At 37.2% G+C, this 26,774-nt stretch overlaps 1 protein-coding gene and 1 long non-coding RNA gene across 2 annotated transcripts in view; one reads left to right on the top strand and one right to left on the bottom strand.

Annotated features, from left to right (window-relative positions):
* ICE2 (interactor of little elongation complex ELL subunit 2) overlaps nucleotides 1–23,086 on the bottom strand; it is a 56,853-nt gene extending 33,767 nt beyond the window's left edge. The window contains 6 exon segments of the mRNA XM_011940475.1: nucleotides 724–861; nucleotides 10,646–10,765; nucleotides 12,106–12,367; nucleotides 19,985–20,089; nucleotides 21,872–22,006; nucleotides 22,944–23,086. Of these exon segments, the coding sequence (XP_011795865.1) occupies nucleotides 724–861; nucleotides 10,646–10,765; nucleotides 12,106–12,367; nucleotides 19,985–20,089; nucleotides 21,872–21,912 (666 nt within the window). The 5' untranslated portion in view covers nucleotides 21,913–22,006; nucleotides 22,944–23,086.
* A 34-nt stretch (nucleotides 23,087–23,120) lies between these two features.
* Nucleotides 23,121–26,774, top strand: part of LOC105510591 — a 51,842-nt gene continuing 48,188 nt past the window's right edge. The window contains exon 1 of the long non-coding RNA XR_001001582.1: nucleotides 23,121–23,335. This is a non-coding gene — a long non-coding RNA (uncharacterized LOC105510591). The remainder of the gene's footprint in view (nucleotides 23,336–26,774) is intronic.

Genomic DNA, 26,774 nt, shown 5'->3' with positions numbered 1-26,774 from the left:
CCTGCCACTTTAAAGTCTATCTTCTCCTTTTAGGAGACATAAATCATAACAGGGGATGGCAGAAACTCCAAAATATCCACTCCACACACTTACTTTCAATATGTTTGTAAATAAAATCCCATTAAAAAAAGGGCTTTCTGCTTGTATTCAGGGGCATTCAGATGGGTGGTAAGAAAAGAAAATCAAGGAACAAAGTAGTGGCATTTTTAAAAACATCAAGTATTTGTATCCATAGAATAAAAACAAAGGGATACAGATTGGTATTACATATTTTAAAAGTCACCTAATTATTGCTTAAAATTTAAATATAATGTCTATATAAAGTATACATGAGCCAGGTGCAGTGGCTCACTCCTGTAATCCCAGCACTTTGGGAGGCTGAGGTGGGTGGATCACCTGAGGCCAGGAGTTCGAGACCAGTCTGGCCAACATGGTGAAATCCCCATTTCCTACTGAATATAGAAAAATTAGCCAGGCATGGTGGCGGGCACCTGTAATTCCAGCTACTTGGGAGGCTGAGGCAGGAGAATCACTTGAACCTGGGAGATGGAGGTTGCAATGAGCTGAGATCATGCCATTACACGCCAGGTGACAAGAGTGAGACTCTGTCTCCCAAAAACAAAACAAAACAAAAATAAATATATATATACACACACGCACACACATATATAGATGATATTTTGGACAAAAAAAAAGCTTATATCCTCTGATGATAAATCTTACCAATGCAAGAAGAGTTTTTTCTAACTTTAATCCCATCTCTACTCTGAATGGGAAGAATCCCATTAAGCTGGTGACCTCGTGGAGAGTATAGAATTCTGGATACTTTTTCACTTGTTCAATGCAAGCTCTTAAAATTTTCTGAGAAATAGAAATTAAGAAAAATTCATTTGTATTGTATTCCTCTAATAATGCAAAAAGAAAATGTTTAGTTACATATGACTATGTAATTATTCATTGCAAAAATTAGCCCGATTTCATTAATTAAGCTACTAATAATACACACATTGTATATTCTTTATTTTCATAATTTATTTTTAACCCAGTAACTTAAAATATTGATGTTTAATACTAAAATTAGCAGTCTCATTAAAATTCAAAATTAGAGGACACATAATATCATATTTTCCATGTTATTTAAGAAACTCTTAAAGAAAGGCACATGAAAATTTCAATACACTTTACTGCAATAAAAGCAGTTATATGAATAATTAGAAATTAAGTAGTATACTCTGAAAACATTCCCAAGCACAATAAGTTAATGAAGTAGTTATTTTATGGGTCATTGCAATCTATAATCTAAAAAAATCAGTAACATGAGAAAATGTAATTGGTAAGTAAACAAAATTCACAGCTTTTTGTGAAAAGAGTATGTGCCGCTTGTGATAATATATAAACAATTCAGAGATGCATAGCTGTTGGGGGTGGGGAGAGTTGTTTAAAACACATACATACATTATCTTCTAAGATACATATTTCTTCTTCTTCTGTCAGTGAACCTTTTCTGAATGTCTCATAATATATTTTAGGTCACAAAAGCTCTTGGCATCTTTATATATTATCTTTATCATATATATCTACATACCCTCTCCCTTCACATATTTGTAAAATGTGTCAAGTTACAAATCAATAACTTTACTCCAGTATATCTTTTCAGCTATAGTTTCAGAACCCCTTCCCCCCTTTTCTAATCCCTACTCCCTATCTTTCACATTTTCTCTCTTCATCTATGCTTTTCATGGCAGATCTTGATATTTAATTCATGGTATCATTTGTAACTAACAGAGATGTGGACTAATACGGAAAAGTTTTAAAAAATCTGAGTCAACTGCAAACTCATATCTGCAAAATATCTTTGCTCCTTATTTGTACTATTAGTTAACTTTCACTTGTAACATTCCTTTCCTATGGTAGTTATTACAAGAATTTGAATATGCAAAGGAAGGTAATACATAAGAACTACTTGAAATAGAGACTATTTTTGTTAGACATTCATTGGCACATCATTCCTGGTAAAACTATGGTGGATGTTACAGTGTTTTTAACTGAATTTACTTAATTCAGTAACTACAGCAAGAGAGTCCAAGGAAAATCTAAGACAATTTTACACCTACACTCAGATACATTATATAATTATCGAAAGTATTTTACAACTGGTAGGTACTCAATTAACTAAAGGATCATTATTTAGCTTATGTAGTAAAAAAAAACAAAGTTTTATACTAATCATTTATCTTTCTTTGAAGAATAACTAACTGAACACAGGAGGTTAAAAGATTCAGGCTGTTCCCCATCACTCACCCACTGAGTGCCATTAGTGTTTAATACTCAAAATATCTTGAGAATTAAATTGATCAAAAGCATATGCATTTATACAATACACATCTATCATTATAAAAAATGTTCCCTACATTTTATTTTGGGCTAGAAAGGAAAAATATTTCTGGGCTTGGTGAAAAGCAAGGAAAATATGCAAGAACCATAAATCAACACTTAGAGGAGAAACTAGAGCAGTGAGGAGTAAGGAAACCTATGAAAGGTGAGGTGGCTTGAGGGCAAATTCTTCAACCAGTTCTAAGAGCAGGTGGGAAGTCAAACATAAGACTTCTACATTTCAGCAGGGATTTGAACAGATATATGTACACTTATGTTCATAACAGCATTATTCGTAACAGACAAAAGGTGGAAGCAACTCCAGTGTTCATCAATGGATGACCAGATAAACAAAATGTAATATATATACATACATACACACACACACACACATACACACAAACACAGAATGGGATATTAATCAGCCTTAAAAAGGAAAGAAATTATGACACATGCTACTACTTGGACAAATCTTGAGGACATTATGCTAAGTGAAATAAGCCAGTCACAAAAAGACAGATACTGTATGTTTCCACTTACATGGGGAACCTAGAGTAGTGAAACTCATACAGACAGAAACAGAATGTGGTTGCCAGGAACTAGGGGGAAAAGGAAACAGGGAGCTACTGTTTAATGGGTACTCAGTTTCAGTTTGGGAAGACGAAAAGTTCTGGAGATGGATGGTGGTGACAGTTGCATAATAACGTAAATGTATTTAACGTTATTGAACTGTACACTTAAATGGTGAAAATGGTAAATTTTGTTACGTATACTTTACCACAATTTAAAAAAGAGAGAGCGAAATGGAGGACACACTGAGGTCTAGCCTTGGAAAAATTTGGAAATCCTAGGAAGAGCAATGAGAAAATGAAGAAGCAATCATTGAAAATGGTTGAGAATTCTCCAGAACTGATGAAGGTTATAAGTCCAGACACAATAAACACAATCAGCTAGCAGGATTTTATTAAAAAGCATATTTTTATGAAACTCTAAAATATCAAAATTATAGTAAGAAAAGACAGAAGCCCTAAAAGAAACGACAATTAGACAATATATTTTTCAACAATAACATGAAAAAGTAGGATTGTACCTTTAAGTGTTGCGGAAAAAAGGTAACTGCCAACTTTGAATTGTGTATGAAATAAAATTATATTACTAAAATGAGAACAAGATAGATAAAAGATTTCCAAATTTAAAAAAATGGAGATTGTTCACCATTAAGAGACCTTCATCAAAGGCACATCTAGAATACACAGGATTTCAAGAAGAATGAAAGAATCTCAGAATGTAGGTTTGAGAAGAAGAAACGGTGGGCCAAAATTTGGCAGACCTGGAGATAAATTAAAACAAGCATAGTCCATATAAAATAATAATGTGGGTAGATTTTAAAAAAGAACTGTATTACAACAAATAGCATACAAGTCAAGAGGGACGTAATAAGAGTCAAAATGCTCTATGATTTCTGTATTGTTTGGGAGGCTAGTTGATATTGAATAATGGAATTATTCACTGTAAAAATTCAAGAGTAACCACTAAGAGAACAGAAAGTAGACATGTGAATTCCAAACCAACAGAGAGGGGAAAAAGAGGAAAAATGTCAATCCCCTCAAAAGGAGTTTAAAAAAAAAAAAAAGAAGGAAAGAAAAGAGTACAGAAAAAGTAAAACAGCACAAACAAAATCAATACATACTGTTATCATAATGGATGTAAATAGCTAAACATTCTAATTAAAAGAGATTATCAGATTTTATTTTTAAAAGAAAGGAAAGCAATCTAGCTGAATACTGTTTTAATCCCACCTAGATTTTTGTAGAAATGGACAAGCTGATTCCAAAATTTACATGAGAATGTAAAGAACCCATGATCTCAGGACTATAAAACTACAGTTATTGAGACTACATGGTTTTGGCATCAACACAGACATACAGATTAATGGAACAAAACAGAGTCAAAAAATTGATCTAGGCTGGGCATGGTGGCTCACACCTGTAAACCCAGCACTTTGAGAGGCTGAGGCAGGTTGATCACCTGAGGTCAGGAGTTCGAGACCAGCCTGGCCAGCATGGTGAAACCCATCTCTACTAAAAATACAAAAAAATTAGCTGGGTGTGGTGGCAGGCGCCTGTAATCTCAGCTACTTGGGAGGCTGAGGCAGGAGACTCGCTGGAATCCGGGAGGGAGAGGTTGCAGTGAGCAGAGATCGCACCATTGCACTCCAGCCTGGGTGACAGATGGAGACTCCGTCTTCAAAAAAAAGTTGATCCATGTGATGGTGACGAGGTAATTCAGTAAGGGAAAAAATGCCCTTCTCAACTAAACTCTGTGCTAAAGCAGAGTTTCTCAACATTGGTATTACTAACATTTTGGACCACATAATTCTTTGTAGTGTTAGGCTGGCCAGTACATTGTAGGATATTTAGTGTCACCTCTGGCTCTACCCGGTAGATGCCATCAGCACCCCTACCAAGCTCTAGACATTGTCAAATGTCCATTAGGAGGCAAAGTCACTCTCAGTTGAAAATGATTATGCTAGAACAACTAGACATTCATACGGAAAGAAATGACCTTTGATCCTTACCTTCTATCTTACACAAAAATTAACTTCAAATCAACACAGACTTATTTACGTATATAAGTTAAAACTATAAGCCCTTTAGATTAGGGTTTCTCAATGCAAGCACCCCTGACACTTTCAGTTGGATAATTCCTTGTTGTATGGGACGTCACTCACATGCACTTAGTATGTTTAGCAGCATCCTTGGCCTCTACGCAGCAGATACTAGTAGCATTCCACCAGTTGCAACAACCAAAAATGTCTCATTGTCAAGGTCCTCGGGATGGGCAGGGTGGCGGGTGGGTGAGGAAGGAGTAAAACTAACCCCAGTCTGAGAATCACTTGGGATAGGCAAATATTTCTGTGCCAGAACACATGAAATCACTAACCACAAAAATTTTTGATAAATTAGACCATTAAAATTCTGTTCTTTGAGACACTATTTAAAAAATGTAAAAATACATCACAAACTGGAAGAAAACTATATATAATGGAGTTGTCTTCAGACTATATAAAGAAACTATGGCTTAATAAAAATAAAAGCAAATAAAAAAATCAGCAAAACATTTCAATAGACATTTCACAAAAGAAATGCACTTAAAATGAGTAATTTTTATATGTAAATTATACCTCAATAGTTTTAAAATTAAATGTGGATTTAAAAGGGAGGCTTTAGTATTTAATGGCTATATGATGCTCTAACAATAATAACACAGTACAATCTTTTAAAAAATGTGGGGGAGAAGGAGAAGAGCATATAAAAAATAATTTCAATTGTTATCGTATTGATCACTAGTATTGTTATTTTGAGGCTGTTGTGAGTGTAATGTGGGATAAAGCAAATGAGACATATGAGGTATTCTTTCCTAGTTCTATCCACTGAATTATTCTCAAAACAATGATCAACTCAGGAGCATCCGTAGTGCCCACATTGTAGTCTTGAAATATCACTTCACACTAAAAGAAACAAGGGCTCTAGAAAATGGTTGATTCCAGCGCCAGGGCAGGAAATGTAGAAAATGAGCCTCAAAGACTACCAGACTGACTGAAAAGCCAGTAGGAAGAGCCTCTCAGTGAGTTAGTATTATTTGAGGCTTACAAAGGATAATAGTCTTCGTGGACAGAAACACATATATGTTTAACTCCATGATTTAATAACATTTTAAAAAAAGAAAATACACCATCATTGGAGAATAAAAAGGAACTAATTTTTTAAAAAGTGGTATTTCAAAGGAAAGAGTCTAGTATTTATTCTGTCACCTGGTAAGCTACGTGAACTGGGAAACTGAATAGTAAATAAGGGAAAGCATATCTTTTAAAAATTATTCCAAAGAATAAATGATGCAATCAGAATATTACAACTGTGCAAACCACAGTGAATGAATGCATCTAGACAGTGAGCATTAATAGCTGGGGTGGTGGCGGAAATGTTGGTTAAAGGACACAAAATTTCAGTCAGGTAAGAGGAAAAAGTTTAAGAGATCAATTGTAAAACATGGTGATGATAATTACGATGTAATTGAAAACTGCTAAGAGAGTAGATTTTAAGAGTCCTCACAACAAAAAAATAGGTTTGTGAGGTAATGCATATGTTAATTAGCCTGGTTTGGCCTTGCCACAATGTATACATATTTTAAAAACATATTGTACAAAATAAATACATACAATTTTAACTTGTTAATATAAAAAGATAAAATTCAAAACAGAAAAAGAAGAAAAACTGCAACATACATAGCCCATAAAGTTTTTGTATTTGGAATATATAAGGAAATCTTACATATCAATTAGAAAAAATGAAAAGTCATTCTGCAAGAAAAAGTGTGCAAGAAGCATATGAAAACATGCGTGTGCTCTCCCCTCCCCCCCCATCTGAGATGTGGAGCAACAGAACTCTTGAACACTGTTGGTTAGAATGTTAATTGATATAACCTGGTATAGTCACTTTGGAAAACCATTTGTAAATCTACTCAAGTTGAAGATTCGCATACTCTATGACCCAATAATTCCACTCCTAGGTATACAAACAGTCCCCAGCTTATAAAGGTTCCACTAAATGATTTTTCAACTTTATGATGGTGCCAAATCATTGCAATTTTGTCACAACACATAGTATTCAATAAATTACAAGACACTCAATACTTTATTATAAAATAGGCTTTGTGTTAGATGATTATGCTCAACTGTAGGTAAATGTAAGTATTGTGAGCCTATTTAGAATGGGCTAAAACACACCATGATATTTGGTACGTTAGGTGTATGCATCTTTAATTCACTATAGGTTTATTGGGATGTAACTCTATCGTGAGTCAAGAAGCATCTATTTATCCAACAGAAACATGTGCATATGTGTACCAAAATAAATGTATGAGAATTTTCTTAAGAGTATTGCTTAGAATAGCTCCAAACTGGAAGCAACCCAAGTTCTGATCAACAGGATAAATTGTAGTTTATTCATATAATGGAAAAATGGACAGAAATGAAAATGAATGAACTACAACTCACACAACTTAAGAATCTAAAAAGCACAATACTGAATGAAAGAAGGAAGGCCCAAAAGCATTCTGTTCACATAAAATTCAAAATCAGGCAAAAGGGGCCAAGCACGGTGGCTCACGCCTGTAATCCAGCACTTTGGGAGGCTGAAGCAGGTAGATCGCCCAAGGTCAGGAGTTCGAGACCAGCCTGGCCAACATGGTGAAACCCCATTTCTACTAAAAATACAAAAATTAGCTGGGCGTGGTGGCGGGAGCCTGTAATCCCAGCTACTTGGAAGGCGGAAGCAGGAGAATACTTTGAACTCAGGAGGCAGAGGTTGTAGTGGGCTGAAATCGTGCCACTGCACTCTAGCCTGGGCGACAAGAGCAAAGCTCTATCTCTTAAAAAAAAAAGAAAAAAAAAATCCCAACAAAATCAGGCAAAAGAGAAGTAGAACTACCACTCTCCATATACACGCAAAAAGCAAACAACTTATCACCACCAAAGCTGGGACACTGATTATTTATTCAAGTAAGGAGAATGTTATTTATTATACAGGAGGACTACACAGGGGGCTTCTGGATTACTGGTATTGTTTTATTTCTTGTCCTGGGTAAGAGTTACACAGATGTTTACTATATAATTATCTGTTAAGCTGCATCTATTTTTTCTTTTGTTCTATATACTTTTCCATATATACATGACATTGCATGTCATAAATTTTTAAAACTAAAAGATCTTAGAAAAGTATCAGTGAATCTTTGCAGTGGGGATGTAAAATACAACTAAGAGAAAATGTGCTACCACATCAATATGGAAAAAAACATGACAATGTTTATCATTTATTATTAGCTACCAAGTAATGTACTTTGTTAATAAAGTACAGTTATATATTCACCCAAGAAATATTTACATTGAGCACTTGAGCACTTAAGTGCGCCAGACATTATTCTAGTCATTGGAAGACTACGTCAGTGAATAAAACAGCACTTACAAAAAGGCGCTGTTTTACAAAAAAGGAAAAGGACAATAAGCAAAAATAAAACATGGTAAAGGGAAAAGTGAGGGTCATACTACATTCCATAGGGTAATCAGGGACATCCTCATTGATAGGTGACATCTGAACAGAGAGACACATAAAAGACTCAAGACACTATTCCATGCAGAAATCCGGGAAACAGATTGAGAGAAAAATAGAAACCCCAAATGCCAAAGGACTTAAGGTAGGACTATGCTTGAAGTATTGAAGAAATGTAAAGGCCAGTCCGCAGGTGGGAGCAGAATAACTGATAGGACAATGTGTAGTAAGTGAGGATGGGGGATGGGAGGGAGGAGAGAGATCATGCAGGCCACTGCAGAACTTTGTAAAGACTCTTCCTAAGAAAGATGGGCTGTAATTCCAGCGCTCTGACAGCCTGACGCAGGAGGATTGAGGTCAGGAGTTTGAGACTAGCCTGGGCAACACAGGAGGCCCTGTCTCTAAAAAAAAAATTAGGTGCAGTGGCCTATGCCCATGTTCTTGCTATTCAGGAGGCTGAGGTGGGGAGGATCACTTGAACCCAGGAATTCAAGGCTGCAGTGAGCTAGGATTGTGCCACTGCACTCCAGCCTTAACTATGACTTACGTATTAAAAACATCATTCTGGTCTTTTAAAAGGCACTATTAAAAAACAAGAATAGCTGCCAGCTCCTTCTCCACATAGAAAATTATGACATTCCATTTGGATATTATATTTAGGTTCACAGAAAATAAAAATCAAATTCATTTATTTAGAAGAATCATTCTTCTGGTTTATATTAACAACAAATTTCTTCCTTAGTTTTTTTTTTTTCTTCCTTTTTTTGAGACGGGGTCATGTTCTGTCATCCAGACTGGAGTGCAGTGCAGTGGCAAAATCAAGGCTCACTGCAGCTTCCATCTCCTGGGCTTAAGTGATCCTCCCACCTGAGTCTCCCAAGTAGCTGGGACTAGGACTAGGACTACAGGCACATGCCACCATGTCAGCTAATTTTTAAATTTTCTGTATAGATGGGATTTCATTATGTTGCCCAGGTTGGTTTCAAATTACTGGGCTGAATCCTTCCGCCTTGGCCTCCCAAAGTGCTGAAAAAATAGGTGTGAGCCACTGTGCCTGGCCTGTTTTTTTTTTTTTTTTAAAAACAGTGAAAGTGTAATACTCCTGCTGTCCTTCAACTTATAGTGCCTAGTTTTGTTTTTTTAAACTATGGTAAAATTTACCATCTTATCCCTTTTTAAGTGTAGAGTTCAGTAGTGTTAAATATATTAACACTATTGTTTACAGTGACCAGTTTTAAAGGCTTAAATAAATTTACACTGATATTTATAAACTCTACTACAAACATATGTGTATGTACATATATAGTTATTGTTTAAGTAGCATACTTTATCCAATCTTTTTGAGACAGAGTCTCGCTCTGTCACCTAGGCTGGAGAGCAATGGTGGGATCTTAGCTCACTGCAAACCTCTACCTCCCAGGTTCAAGTGATTCTCCTGCCTCAGCCTCCTGAGTAGTTGGGATTACAAGCGCCCACCACCATGTGTGGCTAATTTTCTTATTTTTAGTAGAGACGGGGTTTCACTATGCTGACCAGGCTGGTCTCAAACTCCTGACCTCGGGTGATCTGCCCGCCTCGGACTCCCAAAGTGCTGGGATTAGAGGCGTGTGCCACATGCCTTGTCTATTTAAGTAGTATACTTTAATTTTCTGGTAGGCTCAATGAATGACGGTAGGCTACGAGCTGGGATGATATACAGGTCTTGCTAATAAATTTGCATGCATGAGTGAAGTATCAAAAAATGAACTCAGAGCTGAAATTTATCATTTTGTGGCTGGTTACCACAAACATAATGAGCACAAGTTCCCGTGACTGAGTTTTAAAGTACCATTCAGATTTTTAGGGACCAGGATAACTCTTTAAACACTATTCCCTCACAAGTGAAATCAGTGGGTCAGTTCAAACTATTATGTGAGTAAAATGTAATGATATAATACAATAGTTGGATCGTTAAAGAATATAAATATACATACAAATATACTATAGTACACAATTTTGAGATGTTAGTTTTTAAACTATTTTAATGCATGATGAAGAAAAGACCTGTGGTTTTTAAACTGGTAAAATTGACAGCTCCAAATGCTTTTGGGGGAATCATCACACATTTCAGAATGCTGCTATTGCCTATCACTTGGCAGTTTACACAAATGTGAGTTGATTTTTACCTCTGTGAAGAGACGGGCATCATCAGAAAGCATATTATAATCCTGTGCACATTTCTTCGCAGAATTCTGCAAAAACTTTAGGAACTCAGTAACTTCTTCGTTCACATGTTTTCTCATATCCTGATTTTTAAAAAAGTAGACATGTCTTGGGATAAAAAGTTTCATTAAAAAACAATCACTTTCTTAATCATTGCTATAATAATTTGGACTTAATAATTAAAGTATCAAATCCAAAGAAAAAATCAAAGAAGTCAGTAAAAGTTATTACATAGTAACGATAAACTACTATTAAAAACTCCACAAAATAGAAAAGCAAATGACTAAGACTATACAATACATGCTCAGGAATTGAGAAGCTGATTTTATAAAATGCTGTCAAAAATTTTTTTTAATTTACTTTTTGAGGCGGGATCTCGCTTTGTTGCCCAGGCTGGAGTGCGGTGGCACGATTTCAGTTCACTGCAACCTCCGCCTCCCGAGTAGCTGGGGCTACAGGCGCCTCCTCACCTGGCTAATTTTTTGTATTTTTAGTAGAGATGGGGTTTCGCCATGTTGACCAGGCTGGTCTTGAGCTCTTGACCTCAGGTGATCTACCTGCTTCAGCCTCCCAAAGTGTTGGGATTACAGGCATGAGCCACCGCGCCTGGCCTCAAATTTTTTTAAAAAGACATACATCCAAATTGAAAAATGAGCAAATAATATAAACAAGCAAGTTACCAAAGAAAAAATAAAAATGGCTTATCCACATACGGAAAATGTTTGTTTTCATTAGTAATCATAAATTAAATTAATGTAAAGCAAGAGATCATTTTTCCCATTTTAAATTAAAGGCAAAAAAGGTAATGTCCAATATTAGTGAAGACAGTTCTTTCTTTTTTAAAATTTGATTTCGATTTTCTGTTACCTTATCCCTGTAGGATTAGAGAAGACAGTTTTTTCCAAACCTGTCATACAACAGAGGTACAAACAAACTGGTTTAAACTTTTTGTAGAACAATTTATGCATGTGTAACTGCAGATCAAAGCTTTGAAAACATGCATATGTTTTGGTCTGGCAGTTTTATTTTTAAGAATTTATCTTATGGAAACTATCATCGATATGAACAAGGATTTTGCTACAAAGATGTTCAGCACAGCATCATTTATATAATTGAGAATTTGGAAAAGTCTTAATTGAAGTAATAATTAAGCAATAATTTAAAATTGGTATAAGCTATGTAAAGTTCTACTGCTAGTACTTAAGATGAAATGGAGTAAGACATGCTAAGCAGTAGAGCAAAATGCTTGAACTATAATGGAACCAATCAAAGAATTAAAGCACCATTGCTCTGTCAAGTAATCTCCTTAAATTTTTCATTTTAAAAAAGATGACCGGACCTAAAAACATAAATGTAAATTTAAGATGAAAATATTTCCTAATTTTTAATATTTTTTCCTGAAACTGAAGAATAGAATACATACCAAGTACTGCAAGTAGTCATTTTTATTTATTCCAACAGCTTTGGAATTTGCAGGAATCTTTGCGTATTTAACCAACAAGTCCACATAACTCCTCTGCTCTCTCTGTGAGAAACGAGAGAAACGAGGATAAGGAACTCTTGGTTTTGGAAGAAGAACCATTCCAATTGTGGTTTTAACTTTTTCCTTTGCTTGAGTTGCTGAACTAACTGCCGGCTCATTTTCTACAGAACTTGCTGAGGCATTCAAATTTTCTCCTATACGTCTGGAAAACAAAATATAATTTACAAATATGTGCTTTTCACATGAAGATTACTATCATGGAACTTCATGATTCTCAATCACTAGGGAGAATATAGCGTGATTAACAGAGTAAACTCTGGATTATTATCTAACTCTGCCACCTGCATTTTGATGTTTAGCCATTTAAAGTAGATTAAGTATTCTGTGGGATAGGTTCACAATGCAAACTTACCTTCAATTACCTGATGGAGAGGAAGAGGCATATTCAATTTAGAACTTTTTTTCCCATTAATAAAGAGGGGAAAATCATTCTTGCCAATTACATATGCAGGTATTTTATGTTTACATTTTAGTACAATTTGAGTTCCTAATACTTAAATTCACCACTAAGATTTATCAGTTAATATGGTGAACAAAACCTACTTAGAACAGAATGTAATGGAATCACAAATTTGAGGTTAACAAAAAGTCATTGAGATTTTAAATGTTCTGATTTCCTCTGCTTATCGCAAAAATTAAGAGAATTCTAACATATGCACCATCTTTTTTGAAAGCAGTATTGGTTTTGGAAAAGTTGTACCATCCTCTATCACTCTGGTACATGGCTGAGTTCATGCAAATGACTTTATGCTTTTCATGGATGCCAAAGAAAAATCCTGGCATATCTTTAATGACATGTACCAGAAGAGAAAGTAGTGAGTAGTTTCAGAATTTGTTACCATATTTGTTTATGGAATGTGTGAAGGTTGTCAGAATCACAATGGAGTTACCAATGTTTAAAAATCCCTGATATCATGGAATACTATGCAGCCATAAAAAGGAATGAGATCATGTCCTTTGCAGGGGCACAAATGGAACTGGAGGCCATTATCCTCAGCAAACTAATGCAAAAACAGAAAACCCAACACCACATGTTCTCACTTATAAGTGGGAGCTGAAAAATGAGAATGCATGGACACAGGGAAGGGAATACACATGGGCCTGTTGTGGGGTGGGGTTGGGGTAGGAGAACATTAGGAAAAATAGCCAATGCATGCTGGGCTTAATACCTAGGTGATGGGTTGGCAAGTACAGCAAACCACCATGGCACATGTTTACCTACCCAACGAACCTGCGCATCCTGCACAGGTACCCTGGAACTTCAATAAACAAAACAAAAAAACACAAAAACCTTGATAATTAGAGCTGGTGAAGGCCATGAAGACAGAATTCTCATGTTTGAATTCCCGATAACAAAATACTTCTGCAAGGGTATTTGTTCAGGAACTGCCTGTCCAACCTTGGATTGGTGTCACCTTTGTTATTCATCTTCCAAAGATCAAGTATAACTATTTCAAAACAATCACACAATCCTAATTTTTTCCTTTAAAAATCTTTGTCCTCCTTTACCTCCCTGAATACGCAGATAGTTTACTATGGCATACATATTTCCATTGCAATGCTTTACTCCCAAATAAATTTCTTTTATTTTAGAGAGTTTCTCTGTTTCTCAGATTCACAAATGCTACCCCTACTTTTAAGAAGTCACCTTATCCAAATTAAGGTATATGAACACAAGTTCCTTATCTTATTCATAACCCATCTCTATTTTTGCTATTCAGTTATTATAATCTACATTTTAAATAAGAAACTTTAGAAGTGCATCAAAAACTATACTTCCTTGGCCTGTACGACTGTAATTTCCACCACAGTAACTGCTCCTATAACCTGGCTCCAAATTACACAATAATCCAGACAGGAAGGGAAACTAATGAGAAAGATGCACATCTGCTGACTCATTCTTCATTCCTCCATTAGTTAATATTTATTAACTACCACGTGCCAGCCTATGCCAGGTACTGGAAATACAACACTAAGTATAATACCATCTCCAGTCTCCAGGACATTATAATCAAGTGCATTAGAGAATTCAATGAAGAAGAAAGAAAAGTAGATAGGTACATCAACACAATGGGACTATGGAAAACTTAGGTTTCCAAAGTGAATATATCAAGTAGGTGACTGAAGAGAATCCTAAGAACATCATGATCAGGGATTAAGGGAGAAAAAGAGAGGAAGAGAAAATATCCATAGCAGTGGTTCTCAATCAAGGCAGTTTTAATGTCCCCAGGGCCTTCTGGAAGCCTGTAGGTGTATTTGGATTGTCACAAAAGAGGGGGGATTAAAGGCATTCAGAAGGGGGGAATACTAAATGCCTGCAATATGCAGTACTATCCTGCATAACTTTCAACAGTCCCTTTCAGGCCTTCTCTTACCAGGTACAAATAAGTCTAGTCTGTTATTATTTTTCCTAACAGTACATTTTATTTTTCCTATGATTATTTCATGGTATGTTTTATTTTCTCTTAAATATTTTAAATGAACTTAAATAAATGAACTGTATTCATTTTAACCGATGCATCTCACTACCTCATTTTATCTCATAATGCAGTAGTCTCTATGAATTTACATATTAAAAATAAATTATTTCACACTTATTGTTTTTAAAAATTATATCTATTAATTTCATTTTAAGCTAGTAAAGGAGGTATCTTATTTCTTATAAATATCTGTCATAAAAAGTGTGAGGGTATCAGTCTGATACGGCTGAGAATTACTAATTTAGATCTGCATCTGGACAAAGGGTGAGCTACGTTCCATCCTACTACTGATTTGTTTTAAATTAACTTTATAATACTAGAATAAATATATCAAAAATTCCAAAAGATGACAACAGCATTTTAGAAAATATGTAGGTCCCCAAATAAAGCAAAAAATATTTAACACCACTCTCTCAGAGCTAACTAATGGATAAAAAACTACTCAAAGAGCTGATAAAGGAATGGGAGAAGAATTTTGGAAATTAAAATTAGGATGCTTAGGTTGGCTCTGAAAATAACACAGGTTAAAAAAAGACATAGCTATTAAAGTTTCTCCAATAATTGTATAAAAATAAGCATATTTTAGGTTAACAAAATGAACATTAACTGCTGATCTTGGGAGAAATGTATTACAGCAAATTGACTTCTTACTAGAAAATGTCTTGAGAGCTATTCAAATCTAACAGTATTGTGTCTGCACTCTTAACAATACTGCTACACAGCTGTCTCTCTGAATATGAGAACATGTCTGTCCTGTGCCAAAAACTGGCAAATTTAATTAAGCTGCTGCAGCAACAAGATGCTGACTCAGATATGCCGGACTAGGAATGTCAAGGAATTCTAGCAGTTTAAATTGGCTACATTCAGCAAAGAATGAAATGGTAGCACATCAAGATCATTTCCTTGTGCAGTGCTGTCAAAATCTTCATCAGGATGTAAACCAAAAGCATCTGACAGGGTTTCTCTATCCACGTATACAGCATTATACCTTATTTTGGTTGATGGTTTTAAGTTTTGCCCCTGCATTTTGTCAACTACCCATTCTCCTTTCTTAAACTTTCTATGGAAAACAAAAACAAAAACAGGGCAGAATCCAAAACTTTTAAGTTTCCTATACTTTAAGTACTGGTTTGGTAGCTTGTTTAAAAGTAGCATTTGAAAATGGTGCTTCTAGTCTCCATTTCAAGTCTACTAGTATCTTCTGAGTTTGATTTTTTTTCCTAAATTAAATGTGTTAAAGCTTTATATATATATATAAATATATATATATATTTCTATTTAAAGCTATTTTCCCCCTTGTTTGCTTAAAATTCAGTTACGAATATCTGCAAACAGAAACTTTAATTAAAAAAAAAGGCAATTGTTTACATGATTGTTTACATTGTTTACATAATTAAAAAAAGGCTATTTCTACATGAATGGCTCATGGCATTTTAATATCCTTTTTTATTTTCTTGGGAGACTTTGGAAATATTTTTTCATGCTTCAAAGAAAAGTAACACAATATTAACTTTTTATATTATTCATTTGTAAAAACACTATTCAAGTTGTCCTTTCATTTTACAAACACTTATGGAGCACAGAGAGCAAAAGGAAAATTTTTTTTATCTTGAAATTAACAGAATAAAAGGCCTTGTTTTTCAACAAGAAAACTGTAAACAATAAAGCCTGAAATAATAACTGTAATAATTATTACAGTAATTAAGAATTATTACAGTAATTACTATAACAATGACTGTAATAATTCTTAATAAAACTTAAGGTTAGGAAAAAAGACTAGAAACGTATCAATAACTTGTGTATTTTTTCTATAGTACAAGGTAAATTATACTAATAGATTATTTTGTGCTACACAGAAATCTAAAGAAAACAAGGATATTCTAAGAAAAAAATATTTTAGGAGTTAGGTATGCCCACCTTCCAGCAAAAAGGCTTTTTCCTTGTACAAAGCCAGGCTACAACCCACACCTGGGATATGCTGAACAGAAGTGGACTTGAACCATTAAAATAAACTAGGCACACTGGTGTGCACCTATAATCCCATCTATTCAGGTGGCTGAGGCAGGAGGATCTCCTGAGCCCAGGAATTTGAGTCTAGCCTGGGCAATATGGCAAGACTGTAACTCTAAAGTTAAAAATAAAACGAGAAGCAGTGGCAAGACGAAGATGTTGCCTGGGCTGGTCTTGAACTCCTGGGCTCAAGTGATCCTCTTGCTCCTAGCCTCCCAAAGTGTTGTGATTATAGGCATGAGCTACTGTGTCCAGCCGAGATTATTTGTCTGTGTGTGTGTGTGTGTGTGAGAGAGAGACAGGGAGGGACAGAGAGGGGGAGACAGAGGGGGAGACAGAAGGGGAGAGAGAGGGGGAGAGAGAGGCGGGGGGAAAGAGGAAGAGAGAGAGAGAGAGAGAGAGAGAGAGAGAGGGAGAGAGAGAGAGAGAGAGAGAGAGAGAGAGAGAGAGAGAGAGAGAGAGAGAGAGAGAGGGAGAGAGAGAGAGAGAGAGAGAGACAGAGAGAGAGAGAGAGACAGAGAGAGAGAGACAGGGTCTCACTCTGTTGCCCAGGCTGGAGTGTAGTAGCGACTCAGGTGATCCTCACACCTCAGCCTGCCCAGTAGCTGAGACTGCAGGTGCACAACCACCACACCTGGCTATTTTTTGTATTTTAGTAGAGACAGGGTCTCACCATGTTGCCCAGGCTTGTCTTGACCTCCTGGGCTCAAGTGATCCAGCTGCTCTGGCCTCCTAAAGGCTGGTATTACAGGTGTGAGCCATCTACGCCTGACCTGAGATGATTCCTTTTTTTAAAGACAGATATACATTCTCTAAATCCCAGGACAATAGAATTTATAGCAATTTTTGATCCAAATAAACAATGACAATTCTTTATTTAATTGGTAGTAAGTTTTAAGAAATTAGTTATCCTAAAAAAACTGTACAAGTTGACTAACAAATAGTTTTTAAAAATATCCATAGATGTACATACATAAGGGAGTCTACTGCTTTAACTTTGTATATCTGATATCAGCACAGATATTACAACTATGCACTTTGGCAAGAAGAAAGTTGCTTCTGAAACTGCCTCTTTGAAACATTCATTTTTAAAAAATTGTCTCTTTTTTTTTTGTAGACAGGATCTCACTCTGTTGCCCAGGCAGGAACATAGTGGTAGAACCATAGCTCACTGTAGTCTCAAACTCCTGGGCTCAAGTGATCCTTATGCCTCAGCCTGCTGAGTAAGTAGGACTATAGCTATGTGCCACTACACACAGCGAATTATTTTTGGAGAGATGGGATCTCAATTTGTTGCCCAGGCTGGGAGTCATCTTCCTGCTTTACCCTTTCAAAATGCTGGGATTACAGGTGTGAGCCACTGAGCCTGGACTAAAATTGGCTCTTTAATACAACTTCTGCTTGTTTTTACGTAAACTTACGCATTCATTTGATGGAATCAAAAAAGCACTTTTTTCTTTAATGCTTTTAATAGCAATCTGGCAATATCTTTCAAAATAAATATATATACATACTCTCCACTGACAGGAGTTTATCCTACTTATACAAGCACATGTAAAAAGGATGCTCACGTTTCTAACAGTAGTAGAAACAAGCTAAATTATCAACAGAGGTCAATTTAAAAATTATATTCACCCAGCAACAGAATACAATATAGCTAAGGGCTGCGCAGGGTGGCTCATGCCTGTAATCCCAGCAAGTGGAGTAGGATGTGCAGTAAATGGAAAGTTTTTAATCCTGTTTTTAAATCCATTCTGCCAATCCATCCTCTCATGGGGGAGTTTAATTAATTTACATTTAAGTTATTGATAAGTAAGGACTATTACTATTTTATTAATTGCTTTCTGTATGTCTTACAGCTTTTTTGTTCCTCATTTCTTCCCAGTGAGCATATACAAGTCTTTAAAGAAGTCTAAGTATAAATGAGAGAAGAGGTAAGAAGGTAATCAGGAGAAAATGTGGAGTCCAGGGATTATTTAAAACAGGAAAACTTGAGCATGTTCAAATACTGATTAAGTTGGCCAGGCAGAGTGGCTCCTGGTTGTAATCTCAGCACTTTGGGAGCCCAAGGTGGAGAATTACTTGAAGCCAGGAGTTCAAGATTAGCTTGGGCAACATAGGAAGACCACGTCTCTTAAAAAAACAGAACAAAACCCAAAAAGTAATCAAGATGACTGAAAATGTGAGAGAACAAAGATAGAGGAGTAAGAGGGGACAATGGACAGAAAAGATAACTGAGAAAGCAGGAAAAGATGGGGAGATACATTTCCTCCACTGTAAAAGGAGAAAGGAAGAAAGTAAATGTTGAGCTTCCCTGGGGGTGCTTCCTAATTCCTCATTTGGTGTATTTACACATTTTTCTAGTAAACTCAATTACTTGGTTTCCGGATTCATTAACAACAGAGTAGAAATAGTCGATCAAAAAGGATAGAAGAGCTACTACAGGCAAGTGAGCAGTAAGAAGTAAAAATTATCATTTAATAGTCATTAAGTATCAGAGAGGAAAAAAACCTTTAGCAATTTGGCAGTATCTATTAAAATACAAAATGTACATATTGTCTGACCAATTCAATTTCTGTGAGTGTATCTTATAGAAATAACTATAAAAATTTACCAATATATTTTTAATTACAAAAAAAAAAAGAAAAAAGGGAACACAATGTTTTGCAACACAGGACTAGCTAAATGAATTAAAAGTACATCTGTAAGCTATATAGTGAGGTAATATGCAACCATTAAGATTTGAACTAAATGTTGGGGCATGCAAAGATACTCAGAATATCACTTTAAATGATAGATAACTGCAAAACAGTTTTACAGTATATTTTTAGTATGATCCCATTTTGTATTACATACATGTGTATGTATGTATGCATGTGCATATGTTATAAATAGTATACTATTTAGTATTATACTAAACAATTATTAGTATAATATTGGTACTATACTAAAACATTTATTGATATAAATGTTTGTATACTATTATACTATATTAGTATAGCATTATAAAAATTATTGGGACACTTTAGCACAGTATTATAAAATATTATAAAACTGTTTTGCAGTTCATGTGTGGAGAAAGGACTGAAGGTCTGAAAAGAAATACCAAAGTGTTAACAGTTGTTTTATTTTAAACATTTCTATAATTTGAATGTTTCTATAATTTAAACATTTCTATAATTTGAATGTACTAGAGATACACATAAAACTTCAACTATCGGAAAAACAACAATCAAATATGGAAATAAATAACCAAATAAACATATTACCTGTTGGATAAAACACATAGTTCTTTTAAACTTGGAGCCATGGAATGATCTTTATAATTTTCTCGAGAGAAAAATGTCTTAAGGCCATTTTTTGGGGAAATATCCCTGTGAAACAAAGTAATTTACTTACATTTGACAATTCAAAATCTCATGCTAAGACACATAATGGCACAATTGTAACTTATAATTTCATACTTTCTTACCCCCCATCCCCAGACAATCTCTCCTTACTATGTTTAATTTCATATACCAGATCTATGGGCTTAGAATTGTTACTTCTTGATAGCTTTAAACTCAGGCCCATTCTGAAATTCTCCAGCTCCAATAATCAGCCCTGCATTTTCTTCAGTAAATAAATGTCACACAGACTGGAGAGTTAAAGATAGAAAAGACTGAAGTATAATCAAGGGTCTGTCAAAGGCTGGCCTCACTTCTGGCTCTAGGACATAACATTAAGATATTGGTTGCTGAAAAGAAAATACTTCTCGACTTATTTTTGTTTCATGCACTACTGTGCTGAACCAAAAGACACTACAAAGACTAAATATCCTACCTATTTTGTTTACTTTGGCAAATGGGATAAATGGTTTGCTAAAACCACCTCAAAGGTGATATGATTTTTCATAACACCATAATTGATTTAGAGACAAACATATATTCAATGCTTTCCATATAGTTAGGCATCCAAAAATGCTGTTTGAATGAAGGAATTAAAAATCTGAAAACACTGAATCCATTAATCTAGGGGGGACAAAGGTCAGTAAAAATCTGTGGAAAAGGATAATTCCAAGGGCTACAATATGGTGCAAAGGTTCAAAACCACAACTGGTTCCACAACGCCAGCGGTATACAAGATCATCTGTGCTACATCTGAACGCATACTTTATAGCATTGGCAAGGAATGCAAATGGGCATACTTCTTATCTAATCAAATGCTAACTTCTGGGTGTCCTAGTGCCCAAATAGGAAATTCTAGCATATTTGCACCATACTCTTCTTTTAACTGTTCTTAAAATTTAAAGCATTTATCCAAAAAACTGTACTAAGGTATTAACGGTAAAATTAGAATGTCTTATTTGCTACGTACCACTATAGTTTCTTATTACCTTGTTGTGGTATTGTATCTGTGACATCTCAATAAATTCTTAAGTTTCTGCACATCATATAAAAACAAAGTCAAGGGCCTCAGGGATTGTGAGCTCCCTGGGGACGGGAGTATTGCTAGCAATAAAAAAATACTTACTGAACATACTGACTTAATATTCTGAGTCAGGTACTATTTTAATACTCTTTGTAACCATTTATAACATTTGATCCTTCTTGGCTGGCTCAGTAAATGTGTGTTAAAATGAACTAAATCAGCACATGTATTAGCTAGATGTCTACAAAACCACTATAATATTTAACCAGGCTCTCTATTTGCAAAGTTCTCATACACTTCTAAAACACAGTCTATGCATTTATATTATCATTTGATATAGATTTCAATATAACAAAAAGCATGTCTATTCTTAAAGAGGGTCTTTTTTATTACTTGCATGGAAATGGGCAAGGTTCTTGGACACAAGAATATTCCAGAATCTCTCCTTCTGGAGACCAGCAATAAAAACATGAGAGAGGCCTTCAGGAGATCAGCAATAAATACCTGAGGGAATTATACCTAAAAATAATTTGAGTGCTGAATTGTTCCAATATAGGAATGGAAGTGTAGTCAGCCATAACTCTAGCGTTCAGTATGTGAGGATGAGGATAACGTAAATTCGGAAACCTTAAACTTGTATCTTCTGTTTCCTCCAAATCTCTCTATGCCAGGAATCTATTTTCTTATGTCAATCATCAGCCCCACTACACTCCTCTTCAGCGGATTACAAAGTAGCTACAACTCACCAATTCAGTCCTGGTTCACTTATGACCATCTTGGCGCTCATCTTTCTAGATTTCTGCTTCACTCTAGCTCACAGTTCACAGCTGCCTGGCTGCGAAGGCTCCAACAGAGGCAGGATCCCTCCAGAACTTACTCAGCTGAGGAAAAACAAAAGGCCAAGATCAAAAGCAAGTGATTGGCTAGGCTAGCTGCTGTTAGGTGAGGAAGAATCTCTCCTTAAATATCTACCCTCAACAGGCTGTGGCACCTAAAACAGAATACAGCAGACCCAAGGTTCTCTGTGGCAGAGCAGCAATGACGATACAGGACGAGCTCTTTTCCATTTAATCTACGCCGGGAGTGTTACTCTTAGGACACCCACTATGGAAATAAGAGCTGAAACAGAATGGTGTTCTCATTGCTTACATACTAGGCCACTTGACGGCAGGGAACTGGAAGTCAACTCAGTTTTCTATTCCGTTGCTGCCAAAATAAATCTTGCTTTTGTTTTACCGACCATGCTTTGTTTTGGGGCAGATTCTGGCAGGCACCGCACGACAAAAGCTACCTCGACATCAGGAATCTTAGGCCTTTCAGAGAACCTCACATTTGAGGAGACTGAGGTCAACTTAAGTGACATTTCACAAGATCACTTACAGACATCATCAGGACTACAAATCAGGCTTGATGTCTTCATGTTCAGTATTTCTCCTGTGATCCCAGGCAGACTGATAAAGTGACATACGACAACCTAGTCAAATTTAGGAGTCGGTCTCTCGGCACCGGACGGGCCCGACCGGCTCCCACTTAATCTACTACCTCTCACACTTCGACCCAGTGTGGAGCCGGGGGGAAGAGTCGATGAAGGCAAAAGAAACGGCTGAGGGAAAGGGGACGCAAGGAGAGGGGAAACAAGGTTCCAGAAAGGCAGGTAAAAGGGCAAGCAAAGCAGGGGTAGGAGCTGCGCAGAGCCAGGACCAAAGGGTCCTGGCCCGGCCGCCATGTTCCCTCCTCCCGCCCCTGCATGAGGACGCCCGCTGGCCCGGCAGCGCCCACCCGTCCGCGTCTCGGCTGCAACACAGCCTTTCCGCCCACCTCATGGTCCGCGGCGGCTCTTGCCCAGGCCGCAGCCACACACCACACACGCTCCACCCCACTCCTCACATTGTCGCGCGCGCCCGGGAAAGACCATATTTAAAGGATGTGGACGCGCCGACTCGGCTCTGCGTGATGACGTCACCCGCGACGTAGTGGGCGGGGCCTTGTGTCCGGACTGCAGCTCGCCTTCTTCACTCCCGCCACGCGGGCTCCCTGTGGTTCTGGCAGCGAAGGACGAGACTGGGCTCCCCAGGCGAAGTGGTTGGAGGCTGCATGTTTTCCTAGAAAGTCCTCGACCTTCGTCGGGGAGAGGAGGGGAGTGATTGGAAGGAGGACAAGCGACAAGTGCAGTGCTGGAAAGACCCAAACATACTTGGTTGTGACCTCAGGCAAGTTTCCTGACTTCCCTAACCCAAACTCTTCATATGTAAAATGGAGATGAAATTGTTACTGCTGCTTCATACGGTTTTTTGGAAAGGAATAAATGAAACAAAGGATGAAGCTGTGCTCTGCACAGTACCTGGCTCATAGGAGGGCCTCATTAAGTACTCCTTCACCTTTGCTCCACTCCCCGTCCAGTTTTAGCTGTCAGTTTCCACCAGAGACCATTCTGGTTCAAACACTAGTTTTGTTCTCATTCATTACGGAAAGATTTATTGACCATAAACAGTAATTTTGCTTGGTGCTGGGTACACATGGACTAAGACCGAATACTGATTTTTCCAGTGCGTTGGATCTCTGGCAATCTAAGACATTTACATTAAATACAATAGAAAGTAATAAGCTACATAAGAAAGGTGTATAGAAAAAATTGAGGTTAGAGGGAGAGGAATAGCTAGTGTGAGGAGCAAAACGCAGCTTTGAATAGTATTGAGTACTTACATGTCAGTTACTGCACTGGGCATCTGCCATGTGGGCTCATTTGAAGAATGTGGGTATGTGGAATGAAGAGAAAGGGCATTCTAGACAGACCAGCACAAGTGTCAAAAGACAAAAATTTGACACATCTAAAGATCTCAATTGGCTTTGTTGCGATTCTAGAATCAGGCAACACTTCATTCCATAAAATGGAATGAATGCCCCAATGAGTGGAACAGAGGAGGTTGGCTTTATGGACAGAAAAAAGGGCTGTAGAAAGCAGAAACAAAGAACAAAAAGCAGATTGATCATTTCAAAGTTACTTTCCTGGTAAGGTGGAGACAGACAGAACAACAGAAAGATAACTGGTTAACATCAGGTTACTTCAAGTTACTCTTTGCCGTAAGGACTAAAACAGAGGAAATTCATTATCTTGCTGATTGAAGGTTGAAACTGGCCTGTTATCCGTCTCCTGATTTCTTGGAGGGCCAGATAACTCATTTTCGGTGTGGTGACCATGAGTGATTCCATTTTAATTTTAGTCTGGTCTGTTGGGGTCTAGTGCAGAAGTTCAAAACAATGGCCTCCTACAATTTTATTTAATACAAGGAACTGCATAAACCTATTGCATAAACAGAATGTGTGCTATTAGGGAAGCATGTTCTACATTTTATTTTAAGATAGAGTCTCCCAGACTGGAGTGCAGTGGTGCGATCTCACCTCACCGCAACCTCTGCCTCCCAGGTTCAAGCGATTCTCCTGCGTCAGTCTCCCTAGTAGCTGAGACTACAAGTGCACGCCACCACACTTTGCTAATTTTTGTGTTTTTTTAGTAGAGATGGGGTTTCACCATGTTGGCCAGGGTGGTCTTGAACTCCTGACCTCAAGTGATCTGTCCCCTTCGCCTCTCTAAGTGCTGGGATTACAGGTGTGAGCCACTACACCTGGCTGACATTTTAGAATGATTTAGAATATTGTTAGAAATTATGTTAATGTAAAAAATATGCTACAGGAAACCATAGGTAGTTCATTTTGCCTGGAATGCAAGTTTTCTGAAGAGTAGTGGAGGAAAAGGGGTTGCAAAAACTGGTTGAAGCTAGAACACATAAGACCTTACAAACCAGACAAAGGAAGTTTGACTTTATTGTATAAGAAATCAAATGCTAGGAAACAAACAACAAAAAAGCTTACTTAATGGCACAAACAGAACTGGCTGGCTGTGCTTCAGGCAAGTTCACCTGGCAACCTATGGAATTCATTGAAGGGAGGAGACCAATTAGGAGACAGTGTTTGTGAATGCTTAAAAAAATTAACGAATGCCTGGCACTGTGCACATAGCATTTCTTTTTTTCTTTTTCTTTTTTTTTTTCTGAGACGGAGTCTCCCTCTGTCACCCAGGCTGGAGTGTAGTGGCACGATCTCAGCTCACTACAACCTGTGCCTCTCAGATTCAAGCGATTCTCCTGCCTCAGCCTCCTGAGTAGCTGGGATAACAGGTATGCGCCACCAAGCCTGGCTAATTTTTGTATTTTTAGTAGAGACAGGGTTTTACCGTGTTGGTTAAGATGGTCTCAAACTCCTGATCTCGTGATCCGCCCACCTCGGCCTCCCAAAGTGCTGGGATTATAGGCGTGAGCCACCGCACCTGGCCACAGATAGTATTTCTCATTAGGCAGGTGATGTGGATGGCTTGTGTAGGACGAAGGCAGCGTCAAAGTTCATGTGTTGGGCACCTTCTCACAAAGCATCCAGTCAGGGAGAGTTGGGGACACCTGGCCTGACCCGAAGAAACTGCTCTAACTGTTCAAGAGCTCACGCTGCTGGGAGGTACCTGCCCATGGTAGTGTGATACGGTAGCATCACCATACAGCTCTGTGTTGAGATTTCAGATCATCACCAAACAGTATGCTCTGAACTGGTATATCTGAGTTTCAGTGGTTGCAAGATGGCACACAGAATCAGAATTTTTAGAACCAGAACATGAGTTGGAGATTATCTAGTCCAACCCTCTCGTTTTCCTTACAAGGAAGTGGGCTTGTTTCAAGATTGTCAAGTGACTTTTCCAGCATCACATGATCAGTGATAAAGGTGATACTAAAAGTTAGGTCTCATAATTCTTGCCAACATGTGCGTTGTGCGTCTTCCCAAAATTCATATGTTATATGAATATGTATATATATAAATTCATATGTCATATTATAGGAGCCTAATGGCCTCCTATAATTTTTATTTACTACAAGGAATCCTAATGGTATTTGGAGGTGGTATCTTTAGGAGGTAAGTAGGTTTAGATTAAGATACAAGGGTGCAGTCCCGATGATGGAGTTCACAGCCCTTGTCAGAAGAAGAGAAACCACAGCTCATTTTCTCCACCAATTGAAGACACAGCAAAAAGGTAGCCATCTGCAAGCCAGAAACAGAGTTCTTACTAGAAACCAAATTGGCTGGCAGCTGGATCTGGACTTCCAAGCCTCCAGAACTGTGAGAAAATAAATATCTGTTGTTTAAGCCTCCCAGGCTCTGGAATTGTCATAGCAGCCCCAGCGGAGTAACATACAATACAATAGATATATGCATCCTTTCTTGTCTGTTTTGTAAACCACAAGAAGCTTAGTGGCAAGAACATGGACTTTTGGATTCCAGTAGATTCGTATCTCAGGTTTGCATCTCAGTGTTTCTGTCTACTGGCAGTGTGATCCTAGGCGTGTCATGTGTCCTCTGAGTCTCAGTTTCTTCATCTGGATAATGGAGGCAGTGATACTTCACCTACAGAATTGTTGTGAGGACTAGAAGTAATATATGAAAAGTGCATTGCAAAGAGTAAATGTTGAGTAAATACTAGCTATTACTGTATAATTTTTCTGAAAGAAAAATCAAAGATGGCCGGGCGCGGTGGCTCAAGCCTGTAATCCCAGCACTTTGGGAGGCCGAGACGGGCGGATCACGAGGTCAGGAGATCGAGACCATCCT

Source organism: Colobus angolensis, unplaced genomic scaffold (genome assembly GCF_000951035.1).
Source record: "Colobus angolensis palliatus isolate OR3802 unplaced genomic scaffold, Cang.pa_1.0 Scaffold19, whole genome shotgun sequence".
NCBI lineage: Eukaryota > Metazoa > Chordata > Mammalia > Primates > Cercopithecidae > Colobus > Colobus angolensis.
This window is presented reverse-complemented; position numbering and strand designations above follow the sequence as displayed.